The 22,064-nt window shown below is 45.2% G+C and overlaps 1 protein-coding gene across 2 annotated transcripts in view; it reads right to left on the bottom strand.

The window, feature by feature from the left end:
- The window catches only part of P4HA1 (prolyl 4-hydroxylase subunit alpha 1), a 60,948-nt gene extending 45,019 nt beyond the window's left edge, over positions 1-15,929 (bottom strand). For both annotated transcript variants that reach the window (XM_055133017.1, XM_055133016.1), the window contains exons 1-3: positions 15,717-15,929; positions 2,442-2,548; positions 1,086-1,182 (exon numbers count right to left, since the gene is read on the bottom strand). In XM_055133017.1, the coding sequence (XP_054988992.1) occupies positions 1,086-1,182; positions 2,442-2,517 (173 nt within the window). In that variant the 5' untranslated portion in view covers positions 2,518-2,548; positions 15,717-15,929. The remainder of the gene's footprint in view (positions 1-1,085; positions 1,183-2,441; positions 2,549-15,716) is intronic.
- Between the last annotated feature and the right edge of the window lie 6,135 nt (positions 15,930-22,064).

Here is a 22,064-nt window from a genome sequence, read left to right as displayed (position 1 = left end):
AGGGTCCATAAACTCTACTCAGAAAAGAACCTTGTAGGGGCCAGAAAGACAGCACAGCAAATAAGGCACTTGCCTTGCACATGGTCAACTGAATCAATCCCCAGCACCCTATATGGCCCCATAAGCCTGGTAAAAGTGCTCTCTGAGTGCAGAGCCAGGAATCAGCACTGAGCACAGCCAAAAAAAGAAAAAAGGAAAGGAGAAAGAGAGGGAGGGAGGGATGAAAGGCATTCGCACACCTATCTTCATTGCAGCACTGTTCACAATAGCCAGAATCTGGAAACGACCCAAGTGCCCACGGACAGGTGACTGGACAAAGAAACTACAGTATACATATACAATGGGACACTATACAGCTCTAAGAAAAATCGAAATTATGCAATTTACTGCTATATCGGATGGATCTGGAGAGTCTCATGCTGAGAGAAGTGAGAGGAGAGGGAGACACAGAATGAGCTCTCTTGTATACAGGGTATAAGGCTATAAAGATACATAGCAGGGGAGTAACAAATGCGCAAAGGCAACAGAAAATGAGAAATGGTGTTTAGTAGAAGTTTCCCACAGGGAAGAGAAGGTGGAAATAGGACAAGGAGGGGGACACTAGGACAATGATGGAGGGGAAATGGTCATCTAATGAGGTGTGGTGCTGGAATGTGTTATACATCAAACCCTATTAGTAACCATATTTAAACCACAGTGCCTAAAATGATTTTCTTAAAGAAAAACAATCAATTAAATAATAACCACACTATCACTTTATTGTCTACATAGGATTAAAAAATTTTTTAAATTGCACCAGAAAGTATTTTAATAGGAAAGTTACATTAGACTATATCAGCAATTCCTTTTTAAAGCTGTTAACACTTTATGTGTATAATGTTAACACTTTATACACATTTATATTACTCTCTGGCTTCACGCACCTCCTCACAAACTCTTAGCCTGGGACTAACTCTTGTTCCATGTTTTTATTAATCATTCCAGCTTGTTTTGTAAAACTGACAAGATGGCTTTCACTGTTCTAGCTTCAAAGGGAAAATATCCAGGTGGAATCAGATTCAAAGCGGTAAAGTAATCAAGCTTACATTTTTATTTGCTCTAATTTGTCTTCTTCTGCCTTTATGTAATCTTTCAGGGAAGTCACCAGATCTTTCTCAGTATGAATCAAATCAGTCATCTGACCTGGAAGGAAGAGAAGGAGCGAAGATTAACAAGTATCTACCATCTGAGCCCAGGGAGATACTCAGTGGTCAGTCCCTATGTCCATACTCTAGCAACACTGAATTGCAGCCCTGGAGGCCCTAGAGCACTGCCTTGATGGCCCCCATTACCACTGGACATTGAACTGTCTCACCTGGTGAACTGAGGATCACCAGGAGTGGCCTCTGAGTCGCCTGGGTATTGGCTAGACAATAAAAACATATGAAAACACCCACACTCATCATCAACAGAAGTGTTTTAGAATCATCTAGGAATGATCCATAACACTTCTTCATACAAGGAGATTTAGTTATCATGATCAGATATGTTGGACAAAGCAACCTTTTTAAAACCAGATAATGAAAATTAAAGCTGAAAACTTGTTTTAAAATATATAGGGGCTATATCAAGTGATGCTTGGGGAGACCATGTGATATCAGGGATGTAACTGAGGGCCTCCCATATGCTAAGCGTATACTCTACTTTTAACCCAAGACTAAGAGTTCTTCAGCTATCTCCTCCCCAGCTCCCCAAAAACTTTTCTACTCATGTGTTCCCATTCTCATTTTCAAGCTACACTTAAATTTGAAATCCTGGAATATACTGACAAATTGTCTTTTCATCTGAAAATGCATTTTTAAATTATAACACACTACTCAATATTTCTTTTTCCTACCATACGTAGCCCTGTTCAAAATTATTGATACTAATGAAAATTAAATTGTATTCAATGAACAAAAATCACAGTAACAAAAAGAATAGTTATTGAAATTCAAATAAAACATTTGTAGTTATTTGTAGTTGAATGAGAGTGCTCATCATTTTATATCGCCCAAATATACTACTGTGTTTTACTTAGTTCTTCAACCACACAAGACTCCGGAGGGAAATGAACATATGGAAATCATACACTTTATCTTTTTCATGCTGTTCAGTGTAAGGCATCAGAAAAATATGTCCATAAAAATATTTGCTAGATGGACCCATAAATGAAGAATTTCCTCTGATATGATTTTTCTAAATTTTCATAAATTTCAAATCTGAAAATCCAAATGCATTTATAGTAAGAAAAATTTATTTAAAGAAAAACAGAATTGAATTTTTAAAAAGGACATACTTATACATGGGGCAGGGATTTCAGTTTCAAGAAGTCACTGTATTGATTTTACTGGTTTAAAAACAATTTTTAAAAATGGAAAATTTTAACTACCAAATATAAGCAAAAAATAGTTAAAACTTACCAATTGAAGTAAAAAAGCCGGGATGTGCCAAAGACTGGGTAAGTAGAATCCCTACTATTAAAATACACCAAATCATCTTGGAAGACTTAATTTGCAGATTCACACACCTACAAGAGAAATACAGCCATTACCAAAACAAACAAAAAAATTGTAATTTTTTTTAAAAGGGTAGGGAAAGTTCCTATTTTTCCTAAAAACAAAATAAACATCAGACCCCATGGTTGCTCAAAAAAATTAATTCTCATTAAATGATCAAATAATCTCAGTAAATATTTTGGGGGGAGGCAACCCTCCCAAGCAGTGCTTAGGAGCCCAGGGACCCTTCCCAACCAGGCTGGTGAGTCCGTTTAAGTGCCAAGGTTGCTTAGGCCCTGCTTGGGTGCCAGGGATTACCAGAAGTTCTTGGGGATCTCCAGGACCAAAGTATATTGATGGGCCACATGGTGCCAGGGATAGACCAGGGTCGGATTCCATTAGTAGAGTACTTGATAGAAAAATTGATAAAGAACTTGATACTTCATAGTAAAGAAAACATAAATGTTATCTGATAATTTATGCTGAAACTTTAACTGAGGTTGGTTTTTCCTTGGTTATTGCAATTGGAGTAACTAAATTGTGGCTCTTTCACATTACCTGAAAAATAATTTTTCTGTGATACCAAACTGAACCATGAAACCCCTGAAAAAGAAACTTCTTGGGGCAGGAGAAAGAGTACAGCAGGAGGGGGCTGGAGCAATAGCACAGCGGGTAGGGTGTTTGCCTTGCACGCGGCCAACCCCCGGGTTCGATTCCCAGCATCCTATATGGTCCCCTGAACACCACCAGGAGTAATTCCTGAGTGCAAAGCCAGGAGTAACCCCTGTGCATCGCCGGGTGTGACCCAAAAAGAAAAAAAAAAAAGAGTACAGCAGGGAAGGTGCTTGCCTTCGACACAGCCTAGCCAGATTTGATCTCCAAGTACCCCATATGGTCCCCTGATCCCCACCAGGGGTGATCACTGATAGCAAACCCAGGAGTAAGCCTTAAACATAGCGATGTGTGACTCAAAGCAAACACACACACACACACACACACACACACACACACACACACCTCTTTTTATAGTATAACAATTTAAATGTTATAATAAAATCTAAAGATGTTAGAATATATTTTTAAAATAGCTCAGAGTTTTCTCATTAAATCATTATTCATAATTTTGCTTAACCTTTCCCCTCTATGGCTTTAAAATCTTAAGTAAGTTCAATTAAGTGAGAGAGAGGTATCTCAACAGCTGCCTGTAAACACAGAGGCCGTGGTTCAAGCCCTGACACAGGTCTTCTGAGTAGTGCCCGGAGCAACCACAGAGCTGTTGGTATATGTAATCAAAAACAACACCAAAAAACTTGTAAATTTGAGGGGTAATTAGGATGTTCTAAAACTGATTAACTGCTAAAGACCTACCTCTGTGAAAGTACTTAAAACACACAGAATTGAGGCCAGAGGACAGTACAATGAGTAGGGTACTTGTATGTAGCCCTGTAAGCAGCCAACCCAGGTTCAATCCCTGGCACCCCATATGGTCCCCCAAGCCTTGCCAGGAGTAATTCCTGAATGCAGAGCCAGTAGCAAGTCCTGAGCATCAACAAGTGTGACCCCAAAACCAACACAGAAACAAAAACCACGGAATTACAAAAAGTAAATAGGTTGGGCCAGAGCAATAGTACAGTGGGTAGGGTAAGTTTGCCTTGCACACAGCCAACCTGGGTTCAATCCCCGGCATCCCATGTGGTCCCCCGAGCACCACCAGAAATAATTCCTGAGTTCAGAGCCAGGAGTAACCCCTGAGAATCGCCGGGTGTGACCCAAAAAAGAGAATAATTAAATAGGTTAAGTTGTAATGCATATAACTATTTCAATAAGGAGAAAGAAGATAGGAGGCATCCCCTTTCCCAACTTCAAACTTTACTACAAAGTGGTAATAATTAGAACAGCATGGTATTGAATAAAGACATACCCAGAGACCAATAGAACAGAGTTGAATACCCTAATTCACAAACTCCCAAATATATGATCACTTAATCTTTGATAAAGGAGCAAGAACCCTGAAGTAGAGCAAAGAAAGCCTCTTCAACAAGTGGTTCTAGGGAAACTAAGCAGCTACATGTAAAAAAAAAAATAAGCTCAGACCTCTTCCTAACACCATGCACAGAAGTCAGATCGAAAATATATTAAAGATCTCAGCATTAGACCTGAATCCATAAGATACATGTAAGACAACACAGGCAAAACCTTCCATGACATTGAAACTAAAGGTATCTTCAAAATCAAACATCAAAGCTCAAAGGTGGAAAGCAGATAAACAAATGGGACTAGATGAAACTAAGAAGTTTCTGCACCTCAAAAGAATGGTGACTAAGATACAAAAACAGTCCACGGAATGGGAAAAATTACTTACCAAATACCCATCTGATAAAGGGCTAATATCAAAGTTATGTAAGACACTGATAGAACTTAACAAAAAATTAACATCCAACATCAAAAAGTGGAAGAGGAATTGAACAGAAACTTTCTCAAAGAAGAAATTCAAGTGGTCAAAAGGAACACGAAGAAATGAAATGCTCTACATCACTAATCATCAGGGAGATGCAAATCAAAACAATGAGATATCATCTTACACCACAAAGACTGGCACTCATCCAAAATAACAAGGGCAACCAGTGCTGGCATAGATGCAGAGAAAAAGGAACTCTCCTTCAAGTGTTGGTGGGAATGTCGACTGGTCCAGTCTTTTTGGACCATATGGGCATTCCTCAAAAAACAACATGGACATTCCTCAAAAAACTAGAACTAGAGCTCCCATTTGACCCAGCAACACGACTTCTGGAAATATGGCCTGGGGGCCCAAAAACACACAGCAGAAATGTCATCTGCTCTTCATGTTCATTGCAGCACTATTCACAATAGCCAGAATACCCTGGGGGCCCAAAAACACACAGCGAAAACATTATCTGCTTCTCTATACTTACTGCATCACTATTCACAATAGCCAGAATCTGGAAACCACCCAAGTGACAGAGAACAGAAAACTGGATAAAGAAACTATGGTACATCTACACAATGGAATACTACACAGCTGTTAGGAAAAAATGAACTCATGAAATTCGCTTATAAATGGATGGGCATGGAGAGTATCATGCTGAGTGAAATGAGTCAGAAGGAGAGGGACAGAAAGAGAATGATAACATTCATTTGTGCAACATAAAAATATGAGACTAATATCCGAGGGCAGGGAAAACGGGGGCCAAGAGGACTGGTCAATGGTTGGAAGCTTGCCACAAGAGTGTCTGGGGGGCAAAGGTAGTTAGGATAAAGAAGGAACGAGTATAAAAATAATAGTTGGAAAGGGATTTACCTAATAACATTTCAGTATTTGTACTGCAGAGCACAAGGCCCAAAAGGAAAGAGGGAGGGAAAGAGGAAAAGAGAGAGAGATGGGGCGGGTGGTGGAAGGGGGGAAGAGAGAGACAGAGAGAAAAAGAGAAGAAAAGTGTCTACCACAGAGGCAGGAGACTGGGGGGAGGGAAACTGGGGACAGTGGCCATGGGAAATGTACATTGGTGAAGGGATGGGTGTTGGAATATTGTATGACTAAAACCCAATCATGAACAATTTTGTATATCTCACTGTGATTCAATGTTTTTAAAATTCACTGTATCACTATCATCCCATTGTTAATCGATTTGCTCAAGCAGGCGCCAGTAATATCTCCATTCGTCCTGGCCCTGAGATTTTTAGCAGCCTCTCCTTACTCATCCTTCCCAACAGTGCCACATTGGAGGCTCTTTCAGGGTCAGGAGACTCCAGCAGACCCATCATTGTTACTGTTTTTGGCATATCGAATACACAACGAGGAGCTTGCCAGGCTCTGCCATGTGAGCAGGATACAGGATACTCTCAGTAGCTTGTTGGGTTCTCCTAGAGGGAGAACTAGATTATAAGAGGCTGCACATTTCTGGGAGCTTTGTTTTATAGTCTCTGGATCTTGGCTACTGATGGGATTACATGGCACGGCCAGGGGCAGTTTGTGGGTGTGACTGCCTAGCTACTGGAAAATAGGGGATCTGGGTGGAGAAGGCTCAGTCCCGGTCCGAGCAGGCTTGGAGATCTCAGCCCTGGCTCCTGCACACCTGGGTTCCTCTGCCAGTTTCTTCATGCATGAGGCTCGTCCGAGCATGTGGAGAGTGGTCTTGAGCATGGCTGTGGCAATGGCTGGGTTCCAGAGGTCTTTTAAAATTATATCAATATAATTATTACTTTTTTGTGAAGTACAGAGAAGTGGGCGAGAAAAGATAACTCCAGGGGCTAGAACACTTACTTTGCTAGGAGGAGACCTGGAATTGATCCCTGGTACCACATGTGGTTCCCGAGCACCACCAGGAGTGACCCAGAATACAAAATCAGAAGTGCTCCTAAGTAGCACTGTGTGGGTTCCCCCCCAAAAAGTGCACCCAACCAAGAAGACTAGTCCAGTGAATTTAAACTAGAAACTTCTTGCTCTCCCTCCAGTCATCTTGGGGATTGCTCTCTAGGAGTTCCTTGGCCACGGTTCACACAACTTGGTGCACCCTGCATGTTCCTGACTGTAGTTCTGGATCCACAACTTCTTGTCCCATCTTCTGTACATCTCAGAGTAGGGGCTGTCCCACTCCTAAGCAGGAATGGTGGTCACAAAGAAGATAAAAACAATGCTGGGGTCGGTCAACTCTATCTAACTCCACGTCATCATGAAAAGTAAAAACTAAGGCTGGGATACAAGGGGATACAAGCAGACCCAGTCAGGTAGGGTGAAGTTGGTCGCCCTCGCCTGGCCCTGAAGGAAAAGTGAGCTCAACACAAGTACTAAGCCCAAACTGGTGTTCAGCACCTCTGTGGCGATGAGCGTGAGTCAGGCACTGAGGACACTCAGTCTGCGCGCTGGCCATCCTGGACCCTGGTGCTTCCGGTGCCACTGAGAAGCGTGCCAGGGCAGACTGGTGAGAAGCAAACCATGCATTCTCGGTAATAAAACTGCAGAGCTTGGATGAAAATCAGCCACTAATTTCTCTCAGAGGACACAGGGCTGAGTTTTTCTTCTTTTCTCTGGCGTTCTCTGCATAGAATCCTTAGCTATCCACAGTAACTTTAGGAAGGGGTGGGGGCACACCTAACAGTGCTCAGGAACTGAATCCAGGGTTTCCTCAGTGTGCCCTTAGAGCCAGCGAGCCCTAGTCCTGTGGTTTTGGGTTGTTTGGTTTTTTTACTTTGGTAGAAAACAGCTTTTTCTTTGCCTCAGCAGAGTTATCTTTTCTAGAAAGAACCATTACCTTGCAGGAGATTACATTTCCTTACAGTATTCTTTACCTCAGTAACATCCCCACTGATTACTCTGATTAGTCTCTCTTTGTTCAGGCACCTCTGTAACAAGTTACCCATGAAACAACAGGTCCTAGTTTGCACTAGAAAGCTCCCAGCTCAGCAAAAACTAATTATAGTAGACCTACCTTTTCCCTAACTTGATTCAATTTTTATTGAATCTCAATAAAAATAGGTTACTACAGAAACTGGCGTTCTGAAAGTATGCCTAAGTCTTCTCTCTCGAATTTGCTGCACATTTCCAGATACTTCTAGAACCACAGTGGTGAATACACTGCTCTCTTGGCTGCCTTACAGTAACTAGTTGGGATAGCTTCTAGAATGGAGCAGATGTAGACACTTCCTCTCCTGGGCTCCTGCCAAGGCATGAGACTTTTTCAAAATCCTTGTCTGGCTGATGAGTCTAGAATCTTCTATTTAAACAGATCCCTGCTGCAACTTTTATCAAGACTAAATCTTATTTCCAGAAAATACAGATGTTTTTGTTGTACTAACAGAAAGTTAATCAGAAATGCTGTCTAAATTTTTAACTGACAAAGTTTGTATTTGTCAGATAAGAGATTATCATTTTTTCACTACTATAGTCACTAAAGTTTGTCCATTTCCACCATCCTTAATGTTAAAATAAATCAAAATTCATTAACCTGCAAAAACTGCTAAAAAATTTAAACATTACATTTTAAGAATGCTAAGGGTGGGTTGGAGCATTAGTACAATAGACAAGGCATTTGTCTTGTGTGCAACTGACCCAGATTCTATCCCTAGCATCCCAAGAATCCCCCAAGTCCACGAGAAGTGATCCCTGAACGAACAGCCAGAAGCCCTGTGTACCACTGAGTGTGGCCCCAAGACAACCAAAAGAACAAAGAAAAAAGAATTCTAAGGCCTAAAAAAATTTAAAGCATTACCCATATAAATATTTTATGGTTTTTGTTTTGTGTTTGCTTTTTGGGTCACACCCGGTGATGCACAGGGGTTAACTCCTGACTCTGCACTCAGGAGTAACTCCTGGCAGTGCTCAGGGGACCGTGCGGGATGCTGGGAATCGAACCTGGGTCAGCCACATACAAGGCAAACGCTCTACCCACTGTGCTATCGCTCCAGCCCCACCCATATATTTTACCTTGCATCATTTTGCCAAATAAATTCCAAATGAATAAAAGAGTTAAATTTAACTTAAAGTTAACTTGATAACAGAACAGGAGATTAACACCCAAGGACAGTAGAGATAAGGAACAGGAGGATGGCTTCACAGCTTGGAAGCCGGCCTAACATGCTGAGGGAAAAGGCAGCTCAGATAGAGAAGGGACCATCAAGTAAAGGATGCTTGGAGACCCTGCTCAGAATGGGAGATATGTGCTGAAAGTAGACCATATAGACCAAATATGATGGCCACTTAATGACTGTTTAGCAAACCACAACACCCAAAAGAAGAGAGAGAGGGGCTGGAGCGGCAGCACAATGGGTAGGGCATTTGCCTTGCACTCGGCCAAGCTGGGTTCAATTCCCAGCATCCCATATGGTCCCCTGACCACTGCCAGGAGTAATTCCTGAGTGCATGAGCCAGGAGTAACCCCTGAGCAATGCCAGGTGTGACCCAAAACACAAACCAAAAAAAAAAGAGAGAGAGAGAGCAAAAGGGAATGTGCCTGCCACAGAGGCGGGGGAGGGGGGAAGGGGAGGAAGAGGGGGAAAGTGGGAGAGGGGAGGGATACTAGGATCACTGGTGGTAGAGAATGGGCACTGGTGGAGGGATGGCTACTCGATCGTTGTATGACTGAAACGTAAGCACGAAAGTTTATAAGTCTGTAACTATACCTCATGGTGATACATTCACTATCACTGTCACTGTCATCCTATTGCTCATCGATTTATTCGAGCGGGCACCAGTAACGTCTCCATTGTGAGACTTGTTGTTACCGTTTTTGGCATATCAAATACACCATGGGTAGCTTGCCAGGCTCTGCCATGCGGGTGAGATACTCTCGGTAGCTTGTTGGGCTCTCCGAGAGGGGTGGAGGAATCAAACCAAGGTTGGCCACGTGCAAGGCAAACGCCCTACCCGCTGTACTGTGGATTCCTTTTGAATCCACATGTATCTTTCGTATGGAATTGCTCTCTTTTCGGGATGAGATCCTGACGTGGGGGGCTGGAACGATAGTACAGCGGCAGGGTGTTTGTCTTGCACGCGGCTGACCCGAGTTTGATTCCTCCACCCCTCTCAGAGAGCCCAGCCAACTACCGAGAGTATCCCGCCCACAAAGCAGAGCCTGGCAAGCTACCAGTGGCGTATTCAATATGCCAAAAACAGTAACAGTAACAGCTTGAGAGTTAATGAAATTCACTATAACTCTGAAAAGAGAGAAAAAATTATAAACTTAAGTATGATAAAAACAAGGACCAGAGCTATAGTATAGGGGGTAAGATGTTTGTTTGCCTTCACACAGCCAACCCGGGTTCCATTCCCAGCATGCCATATGGTCTCCTGAGCACTGCCAGGAGTAATTCCTGAGTATAGAGCCAGAAATAATTCCTGTGCATTGCTGGGTGCGGCCCAAAAACAAAACAACAACAAAAACGGGCCAGGGAGATAGCTCAAAAGGATGGAGCGCATGAAGAGAGGCCCCAAGTTCATTCCCCAGCACGCTTGCCCAGCACAGTCTGTCAGGCTCACACAGCAGGGCTAAGTATCACTGGCAGTGACCCCTGGGCTCCCAATGCCTGGGAGGCCCCAAAAAACAAAGATGGGGATAGGAAAATGGCTCAGTGTTAAAGTTCATGTTTCATTGTGAGACCATGGATTCAATCCCCAGTGCAGAAAAATAGAAAAAAAATTATTTTGCATGTAGCACGTGGCAGCACTCAGGGGCTACTCCCAGCTTAATATTTGGCAAGAGGGGTATGTATGTGGGGGGAGAGGGTATGTGTGTGTGTGTGTGTGTGTGTGTGTGTGCGTGTGTGTGTGTGTGTGTGTGTGTGTGTGTGTGTGTGTGTGTTGGAGGGGGAAGGAAAGGGGAGCAGTTCTCCTAGAAGTGCTCAGGGGAACTAGTCTACAATGCTGTAGACTGAAACCGTGTTGCCTGTATGCAAAGCATGCACTCCATTCCATTGAACTATCTTTACAGCTCTAACTTGTAAACTTAAATAGAAAATGTAACTTAAAAGTGGATAGAGCTGGGGTGATAGCATAGCGGGTAGGGCGTTTGCCTTGCACGCGGCCGACCCGGGTTCAAATCCCAGCATCCCATATGGTCCCCTGAGCACCGCCAGGAGTAATTCCTGAGTGCAGAGCCAGGAGTAACCCCTGTGCATTGCCAGGTGTGACCCCAAAACCAAAAAAAAAAAGAAAAAAAGTGGATAGAGCACTTACTTTGCATGCAGCTGACCTAGGTTCAATCCCCGGCACCCAGTATGCTTCCCTGAGCCCAATCAGGAGTAAACCCTGAGCAAAGTCAGGTGTGGTCCCAAAACAAAACAATTATTAATTTGAGGAGTGAGGGAGATAGGACAGGTGTAGTTTCAGAGGTATGGCCCTGGTATATCTGGAGTGGTCCTAGCAGGGCCTGAGCAATACTGCATCCTCTGGCCCTAGGATGAATTTTTGGGCCCCTCAGTACCACTTGGGGACAGGCTTCTCGGGAGTGATGTACATGAACCATGCCAGAGTTTGATCCCCAGCACCACATCAAATGGTTCCCTGAATCCTTTAGCATCTCCAGGTGCAGCCCTGGTGGTCCCCCAAATCTTGCTGGGGATGATCCTAACGGACTGAGCGCACTGTACAGGTCAGAGGTCTATGCTTTGTATGTACAAGCACCTAGGTTTAATCCCAGGCATCACCAGGAGTGGTCCACACCAATAAATAAAAAACAATTTAAATGACTCTTACTCTATGTTTGATATAGCAATCATGATCCTTGGCACTTTAAAGAGTCAAACACTTAAACTGACATAAACACCTATACCTATGGGTTACATAGTACGGAGGTCAGGGCACATGCCTTGGATGCAGCAGACTCCAGTTCAATCCCTAGCACCACAGCCACCACCACCTCCCACTCCCCCCAAGCGCTGCTAGATATAGCCCTAAAGGCTATAATGATCAGCATCATTATTTGAACAGTATTATTTAAAGCATTTTTAAATGCAGATATAATAAACATATACAGTCTCAAAATATATGAGGTAAAAAAGCTGGCAAATTTTGATGGGCTGGAGCAATAGTACAACAGGTAGAGGACACTTGCCTTTCTAACACGTGAAAGAAAACTATAGGTTTTAAAGTATTTTATTAGGTAGGTTAAAATCAACCTTGTATAGGGGCTAAGAGGTAGCAGAGCAAGTAGGGCACTTGCCCTTCAGTTACCTGACCCTAGCAATCCCAGATACCCCAGAATGATACCCGTCAGGATTGATCCCTGAGCTCAGAGTCAGGAGAAAAACCTGAGAATCAAAAACAATCTTTTAGAGACCAAACCAGGTCCACTAAAATATTATTTTTAGGAGAATAAAAAAATTACTGAGGAGAGATAGTACAGTGGGTAGATGCTTGCCTTGCACACAGCCAACCTGGTTTCAATCCCTCGAGCCCTGCCACTCTGAGCACCGCCAGATATGGCCTCAAGAATTAACAAAAAAGATCTAGAGCTGGAGAGATAGTACAGTGGATGAGGCATTTGCCTTGCATGTAGCCAACAGAGGTTTAATCCCTGGCATCCCATGTGATTCCCCAGCCTCACTAGGAATAATTCCTAAGCAGAGAGTCAGGAGTAAACCCTAAGCACCGCCAGGAGTGGCCCCGCAATAATATAAAAATTTCTTTTTTAAGAAAAAAGGGGGGGAAGGAAAAAGAAAACAAAATCACTGGCCTAGAGAATTTAGTAATTCAAACTGACTTTCCCAGCTCAATTCGCAGAAATACAATACTGCTTAAATTTATCTGCATACTCTTAAAATTTTTCTTCACATTTCATCTCCTTTTGGGGGCTTATAAATGGGCTTTGGGGGGAATCATTTATAGTACATACGTATACTGCATCGCTCTCTTCTGGGAGCTTGGTCTTATAGTCTCTGGATGTTGGCAGTTGGTGGAATTACACGGTGCCAGGGACAGTTTGTGGGTGTGGCTGCCAAGCTACTGGAAAAATGGGGGGTCTGGGTGGAGAAGGCCCAGTCCCAATCTGAGCAGACTTGGAGATCTCAGCCCCGGGTCCCGCACACCTGGGTTCCTCTGCCGGTCCCTTCATGCGTGAGGCTCCTCCAAACGTGTGGAGAGTGGCCTTGAGCATGGCTGTGGCTGGGTGGCTACCTGTGGCATATTCAATATGCCAAAAACATAACGATAGGTCTCATTCCCCTGAGCCTGAAAGAGCCTCCAATTGTTGGGAAAGACGAGTAAGGAGAGGCTGCTAAAATCTCAGGGCTGAGTGTAACAGAGACGTTACTGGTGCCCGATGGAGTAAGTCAATGAACAAGGGGTTGACAGTGATACATACGTATACATGTGTATATAGAGAGAAAGAAATAGATATATCCTTGTTACTTTGTATATTTGAATTTTCTAACCCCTGGTCCACACCTTTTCAATGAATTTCACAACCTCAAAATGGGCTGAAGACTGCTACTATGCATGTCACAAGGTACAATTTCAAAATCTAAGACCAGTAATAAATCCCAGGTGATAATTATCTGCCAGCTAAAATAAGGCATTCCTTCCACAGAAACAAAAGCTCTGAAGCTTTCTGGGTGCATTCCTGGAAACCTCACGCATCTGTGAATAAAGATAAATACCAGATTATCTAGGTGATATAAAGCTTTGGGTTTGTTTTTTTTTTTAAATAGTCTTTTGCATCACATTTTTTCTGCAGTGATTGAATGTTGTAAACACTTCATTATCTGTTTTTAACTACTTTAGGTCCCAGAGCACAAAATGAGCAATGTAATTATCCTGTTACCAGTCCTGAATTTTAGTACTTCAAAAGTCAATACTTCAGGAGCTGGGATGATAGCATAGTGGATAGGGCGTTTGCCTTACACGTGGCTGACATGGATTCAATTCCCAGCATCCCAGACGGTTCCCCAAGTACCACCAGGAGCAACCCCTGAGCGTCAACCATGAGTGACCCAAAAAGCAAAAAAAAAAGAAAAAGTCAATGTTTCAAAAACCAAAATAACTCATTTAAATATGTCAATGTAGATGAGGGAAAAAGTAGTTCTCTTCCTAATCAATCAATCTACATTAAATCTTTACTTGTTATGGTTATCTGAAAAAGCAGCAAGGTGTGAGGCATGATGTTCTAAAAGTCCAAAAGACACAACTTGTCAAGGTAAGAGATAAAGTGTATACTTCTCAAAGAAAAAGGTAAAATTTGAGGTTCATATTTTAAGAATCTGAAACTGACGATTTTGAAATCCACAGGTTAAAAATCAGAGGTGACTTTTATTTCAATCACTGCACATGTATTTAAATTTCAAAACAAGGCAAACATTCATGGCTGTTCAGTTTCAGTTTCTTGAAGATTTCCTGCTCTAGGTATCCATCAAGCTTGATTCCTAAAAATAGTTTAGAAATTAAATTCCACTATTTCTGTGAGGCGGACTGAACCGTTCACCCGGTTATTTTAGGAAATGACTGGTCTCATTCATAAATTACAACTAGACCGAAAAGGGTAAATACCTTTCCTGCCAGAACCTTCCTTTTCAAAGGGGCAGAAAGTTGATGAAAACACACGGCTGCCACGTCCTTCCCCCTCCCCCACGCACGTAGTGGCGATTTCATCCTTGCTGAGCACATTCCAAGGGGAAAGTCCGAGAGCCTGAGAGCGCAGCTCGGAGAAGCCAGGACAGTTAAGCCGAGACCAGAGCGCGGCCCCGCCTTTCGGATCACACTGATCAAGGGACAGGGACAGTCGGCGGCGTTCCTCGCCCTTTTTTGTTCGCGCCCAAGGCGCCAGAAGCCAGAGTCCTCTGCACGCTCCCCACGAGCGGGGTCCCTCGGGAGACAGTCGCCAGGTCCCTGTCCCGCTCTGCCCCTTGGACGCTCCACCTGGGGGGGCCGGGAAGACGGCCCGGAGGGCTGGGGCGCGGGCTGCGCCTGGAGGAGGCTGGGGGTCCCTCCCCAGCACCGCCAGCGGAGACCCCCACCAAGCCGGGCGCAGCTCCCGGGGCACCGCTGGGTGTGGTCCCCCCGACCACACATCTCTTACAACCAACTACGACCTGGACCTGGGCTGGGACTGACAGGGGCCATTCACGCATTCCCCGGCTCCAAGCTCGGCCGCGGTCCCTTTTAGGGGTGGTGGGCTCGCACGGGTGGGCTGTTAGGGAAGACAGCCCTCGGCGGACGCGGGGCAGCAGGGCAGAGGCCTCGGCGAGGGGGGGGCAGGGGCGGAGGCAGAGCCGCTGCCCCCGACCCCGGGGTGCTGTGACAGCCCGCGTCCTCCCCGCGCCGCAGCGGGGTCTCCCCCGGCCGCCCCCCGCCACAAGCGCCCCATCTGCCGCCCTCGCGGACCCCCGCTCCCGGCGGGGCGCGGAGGACGAGGGAGGTGCGCAGCGCGGGGCTCGAGGGGAAGCAACAGGGTGAGCCCTCCCCCGCCAGGAAAATTCAAGAAAGTTCTGGTCCCCGGGGCGGGGACAGCGGCGGCCGGCGGCGGGGGGGATAGGCGGCGCCCCGGAGAAGGGCAGTCGGGCCTCCGCAGGGGCAGCGGGCGCGGGGCCGGACCCCGGCGGGGAGGGTCCCAAGGCAAGCGAGGAAGCCCCCCGACCCGCGCCAGCCCACCACGGGGGGTCGCGGGCGGATCCCGGGAGCCGCCCGGGAAGGTCCACGGCTGACCGAGCCCCCCTTCCCCTCGCTGCCCAAGGTCGGTGCGAGGCGAGGCTCACCTGAGAAGCAGGAGCGGCGGGCAGCGGACTCTGGAGTGGCCGGCGGCCGGCTGTCCACGCCTGTTCCCCGGCCCGCTGGCGGCGCGACTGGGCAGCAGAGGGAGCCCGTTAGCCCTTTTATAACCTCTAGGCCACGACCGCGGCGCCGGGGAGGAGGCGATGCGGCCTCGCGCGCTACGTGAGCCGGAGCACACCCGCGCGCGGCCACCGCGCAGGCGCACCGCGCCGCTCCCGCCCGCGCGCCCCACCCGCGCCCCGACCCAAGCCCGCGGCCCGGGGGCGGCCCGCGCGCAGGGCGCCTGCGCGGGCTCCGCGCCACGCCGCCGTTCCCATGGTTACCGCGGGGCGCGCCGCTCCTCCTTTCCAGGCCGGGTTTCTTAGCACTTCGGTGCAGCTCAGCCGCAGGCCGGGACGTCGACGCCGCCGGGATGGGAGCGCGTCAGGAGGACCAGAGAGGGGTTTGCGGGCCTAAGCAGTGACGCTTTACGGTCCAAAGTAGACCCCAGGAGGAAAAAGCGTAGTGAGGCGTGAGCGATAGCACAGCGGGTAGGGCGTTTGCCTTGCACGCGGCCAACCCAGGTTCGATTCCCAGCATCCCATGTGGCCCCCTGAGCACCGCCAGGAGTAATTCCTGAGTGCAGAGCCAGGAGTAACCCTTGTGCATCGCCGGGTGTGACCGCAAAAGAAAAAGAAAAGAGTGTAGTTTTGTCGGCAGCACTGTGCTGGCTGGGAGGCATGATTGCTTTTTTTTTTTTTAACTCTCCTCACCTGTTTTTTTTTTCCCTAGAAAAAATTAATAAGATCTTTAACAGAATTAAAACAAATTGCTGACTGTTCTGTTATTTTATAGGAACCTCAGTTCTATCTTTCATCTTTATCCTTTTATCTATAAGTAATGGACCGCGTGGCCCAGACCCGGCTCCATCTCGGTCACAGTGGGCATTAGCCGCACTTTATCTATTTCCTTATCTGTGAGAAAGATTCCCTCAACTGGGGTGCCTCCGAAAACGACGGTGAGGATTTACTTAGATGATGAAAGTTGCTGAGCGCTTGCCTAGCCACACCGGAAAGGCCTTGATAAATACTAAATTCTGCTGTAGTCTATAAGGCACCTACTGTTGTGTTTGATCTTCCTCGAATAATTGCTGTAGCTATTGCTTACTATCTGGGACCAGGTTCGATCCTCCAGCACCGCCAACAGTAATTCCTGATTACAGAACCAGGAGTAACCCCCGAGCATTGGGTGTGATCCAAAAACAAACCAAATGAAGTAGAAATGAAGATCTTTTCCCTTGTCGTGGAAGGAAGGAATAATAACTAATCTGTGGTTTATTGTTTAATAAGAATTGTTTCTGACAGTTCCTTGGTGTTCTAAAAGTGTGGCTAAAATAACATTTGACTAGTATCTAGGAGGCTGACTTGAGGATATAGATACAGAAAGAGAGGGGGTTACCTTGGAGTTCCCCTGGCAAACAGCAGGGAAATGCAATTGCTGTCTAAACAGTTCTCAAGGTAAGACCTGTTACCTCAGGATCCACAGGAGATTCAGGGGGTCAAAATGATTTCATACAAAGATGTATGAACTCTTGCCATTTTCATCTAATGAAGTGCAGCAAAGTTTTCCAGAGACTATACAGAGCCCATTAAACAAATTGAATAGCAAAAAATTGAATTCAGAGGCAAGTATGAGAAACTTCTGTTAGCACAGATGTTAAAAAGTTCCACATAAGGAAAAGAATGCTACTCTTCTCACTAAATCCTTTTTGTTTAGAAAAATAGTGCTTTTAATTTAATGTATAATTTTGAAATGGACACATATAGTACAGGGGTTACATGGGTCCCACTCAGGTTCAATCTTCAATACTACATATGGTCTCCCAAACACCCCAAGAGTGATACAAAAGTATTATAAGCATGTAAAGCTTTATGATAGCCTTTTGATTATTATCGTTATTATTACTTGGGGGTGGGGTTTTTCCTTTGGTTTTGTGGCCATACCCAGCAGTATTCAGACTGGAGCGATAGCACAGCGGGTAGAACATTTGCCTTGCACACGGCCAACCCGGGTTTGATTCCTCTGCCCCTCTCAGAGAGCCCGGCAAGCTCCCACCCAAAGGGCAGAGCCTGGCAAGCTACCCGTGGCATACTCAATATGCCAAAAACAGTAACAAGTCTCACAATGGAGACATTACTGGTGCTGGCTCAAGCAACTCGATGAACAACGGGGCAATAGTGCTACAGTGCTAACCAGCAGAACTCAGGGCTTCCTTCTGGCTTTGTGTTCAGGGGTCACTCCTGGCAGTGCTAGAGAACCATATACTTGGCCACATGCCAGGCAAGCACCTAACCCCTGTACTATCTCCCTGGGCTTGGTGGCTGTTTTAAATGAATTAACAGATATTTTACATGTCTTTTAATTTCTAACACAAATGTTTATAATATAGCCCCCTGGAAGCTTTTTGAAGTCCTCCATACTATTTTTAGAGGTGTAAAATGATCAAGCGATCAAAGAGTTTTAGAACCTCTAGTCTAAACTCAAGAAACAGACATATGTCTGCTCTTATTAGAAAACTCTATGTCTCAAGAGACCAAGAGATAGTAGTACAGGTAGGGCATATGCTTCCATCCCTGGTAGACCCTGCTTCAATCCCTAGAACCACATGGTCTGAGCATTGCTGATGTGTCCCTGGAGACCCCCAGGTAACACAGGGATGACCCTGGAGGCACCTGAGTATTGCCAGGTCTCTTTAGTGATGCCCTGCATCACTGGGCTTGAGCAGCACCATATCCCCAGAGTCACAAGTTGAATTGCCTGTCCAGTTCACTGAGAATGACTAGGAGGAGCCCCTGACCCCTCAGTACCATTTGGGATGCCTCCCACCCCCCAAAAAATAAAATTCTTGCCTCTAATTGAGTGGTTATCAGCCCTATATAATGCTGACTTTGAAAATTGACAATATTTCCTATAATAACTCCAGACCCTAAAGCAGAAGGAAGCTTCAGTTTTAGAAACACTCTCTGGAAGAGGCTCTGGCCATAGCTTCAAATTATTATAGACTCTTATAAAACATGTGAAAGTAGGATACTTCCATTTCTGTCTTTTGACTGTTCTTGGCTCTCTGATGTCCTATCAGGTTTTTCTTGTCTAGTGGTATTGAAGTGGCCAGCAGGCATTTAAAAAATTTTCTCTGAAGGGAAGTTAGGATACATTTGGTTTGTGTTTAGTGGGATATATTTTTTTAAGTCACAGTCACTTCCAAGTATAGTTAAGATATTGCCAGCTGTCCCAGTGAAGGAATGGCATCTAAAAATAATCCTACCACCCATTGTGCAGACCCGCCCAACGTTAGGAAACAAAGGTTCAGAAATAGTTATTTGAATATGTCCAGTGTTCTAGCTTCAAAAATATATGAATAGTGGCAAAAAGCAACATTGAAATTTAGGGAACCTAGAGCTAATCTGTGGGAAATTCTCCCAATTGGTGGACATCATTATTTTTGTTTGTTTTTGTTTTGGGCCATGCCCAGCAGTGCTCAAATGACCATATGTGGTGCACAAAAGTTAATCCATTCATATGCAAGGCAAGCGCCTTATCCCTGTACAATCTCCAGCCCCCCAGATGTCTACTCTTTTCTTTTTCTTTTTTTGAGTGCTTGAATCTGGGGCCTCATTCATCTAAAACACACACTCTATGCTGAGCCACGTCCCAGTCCCCTTGGATATGTAAAATTTTAAATGCATGCTTGAGTGCTTATCAATGCTTAGTACAAAAAAACTGTGATTTTTCTGTCATAATTTAATGAAGTATACCCACAACAAACTAGAATATTATCTTTTTTTACTATCTGGTCTGATGCTGCAGACCAGAGAGATAGTACAGTAAGATTATTAATACAGTGAGTTTAGCCCTTACACCTGGCTAACCCAGGTTTGGACCTAGCACTCCATGTGGTGATATCCACCCCAGCCCCAAAAGAAGTAATCCCTGAGCACAGAGTTGGCAATAAGCCTTCAGCACAGTCGGGTGTGGTCTAACAACAAAACAATGTGCTCTGAACTTTTTAAAGTCGACATATTAAATAATAGTTGATATTTTCCCAAATGTGATACAAAAACCTAGATTATCAATACTGAGCTGTGAAAATAAAGGAATGTATCATCTATCCCTGTCAATATTATTTGGTTGCCATTTGAAATCTGCTTAAGACTTGGTCATTCCTGCACAGAGTTAAGATGAGAGATACCCTAAAGAGGGTAGAAAAGGAAGCAAAACCTCCTACTCCTCTTCTTGATCTGAAAATATTGAGCATGTTCAAAATCAAGGGCTGGAGCGATAGCACAGCGCGGGTAGGGGCGTTTGCCTTGCACGCAGCCAACCCAGATTCCATTCCCTGTCCCTTTCAGAGAGCCCGGCAAGCTACCAAGAGTATCCCACCCGCACAGCAGAGCCTGTACCTGTGGCATATTCAATATGCCAAAAGCAGTAACAACAAAATGGAGACGTTACTGGTGCCCGCTCCAGCAAATCAGTGAACAATGGGATGACAGTTCTACAGTTCAAAATCAACAAATATTTCTTTCTATAGGGATCTTTCTAGTAGGGGACTCAGAGGTCATTCCTGGTGACTCTTGGCCAATTAGAACTCACCAGGCATTTCTGGATACCCTCCACCACCACCACCAATGAAATACTGATTTGGTCAGTGGTGCTGGGAGTCACCAGGACAAGGCCAGAGGTGCTGGAACCTCCAAGGCTACACCCAGCAGTTCTTGGAGGGTGGACCATGAGATGCCAGGGATTAAACTTGGGTCCTAGGCTATGACCCCTAAGCCTTTTGCCTGGGCCTAAGAGGGCCAGAGAGAAAGTAGAGCAGGTTAAGGTGCTTGTCTTGAATGTGGCTGGCCCAGGTTCTATCACCATGTGGTTCCCTGAGCCCTTCCGAGAGTCTCACAATGACTCAGTAAAAAATAAAAATTTTTCTAAAAAGAGTAATCCTTGAGCCAGAGTCAGGAGTGAGCCCTCAGCACCACTGGGTGGCCCATAATCAAAAGCAAAAATTTAAAGACTAAGCGTGGGCAGGCATGCCATGGGGGAGTCTCCTACACAAGTGGAGATCCTCACAAGCTGTGTGGTGTGTGGATGAAAGATCAGCGCAGGGCAGGAAACCATAAACAGTCCTTCTATGCCATTATGCAGGCAATTGCAGTTGCTCGGAATGAACACCCAGGCCCCATTCCCTAAGAGTTCATTTTCCCGAACTCTTCTAGCCTCTGAAGCAAGTAGACAGCAAACCAAACCCTTTGACCCCAGTATACGATCCAAGATCCCTTGTAGATGGTGGAAGTATAGGAGGAAAAAGGTGTGTTTGGGGAGAGGCAGAATCAGGAGAATGCTGCTGAATCCCGAGTCCTACATAAATAGCAAACTGTGGTCCATTCCTGCAGGGGAAGAGAAGGAAGCTCTTGCCTAACCATAAATAAAAGACTGAGTTGGTTGCCACAGGAAGGAAAGGTCTGAAAAAATCCTTCTCTAAGACCTGCCTAAGGTTGAGACTAGATCAGAGCAATGGAGAAACCCTATTAAAAGCCCGGTCTAATACTGAGTGTGAAAAAAGCCCCTCTGGGCTGGAGCAATAGCACAGTGGGTAGGGCGTTTGCCTTGCACACGACCGACCCGGGTTTGATTCCCAGCATCCCATATCATCCCCTGAGCACCGCCAGGGGTAATTCCTGAGTGCAGAGCCAGGAGTAAGCCCTGTGCATCGCCAGGTGTGACCCAAAAAAGAGAAAAAAAAAAAAAAAGGAAAAAGCCCCTTTGTGACATCAAAATGCAGGGAGAACTACAAAAGGAGGAAGCAGGAATACTGAGAAAACCTCTCTGGCATCACAGCCACTAAGTAAAAGAAAACAGCACTCTCCTGCTAAAGGAATTTAAAGTCTGTTATGTAACGAAGAGAAGTAACTATAGCAACAGCAAATCCTCAGCTCAACTCCACTCCTAACTGAGTTGATCCAACCTCCCCCATTGACCACCTGACAGAAGAGGTATCTTTTTCCAGGTGTGGACACGCTAATTTACTTACCGGAAAAATAGATCGTTCTACAAAAATGTCCAGCATTCTTTTTTTTTTAAATGTTAGACACACAATACAAACAAGCAAGCAAAATACTTCATTGTCAAGAGATAGAGAATAGTTAACAGAGATGAGTCAGATGTTAGAACTTTCAGATAAGGACTTAAAACTTCTGGGAAAAGTTGATATGGATAAAGAAGGGGAGTTTCAGTAGAGTGAAATTTCTAAGTTAAATGAGCAAGCAGGGGTGATGGAGCAGGAATCCTATGATAGT

Source organism: Sorex araneus, chromosome 3, assembly GCF_027595985.1.
Source record: "Sorex araneus isolate mSorAra2 chromosome 3, mSorAra2.pri, whole genome shotgun sequence".
Classification (NCBI taxonomy): Eukaryota; Metazoa; Chordata; class Mammalia; order Eulipotyphla; family Soricidae; genus Sorex; species Sorex araneus.
Note: the sequence above shows the minus strand (reverse complement) of the source record. Positions and strands in the feature narration are given on the sequence as shown.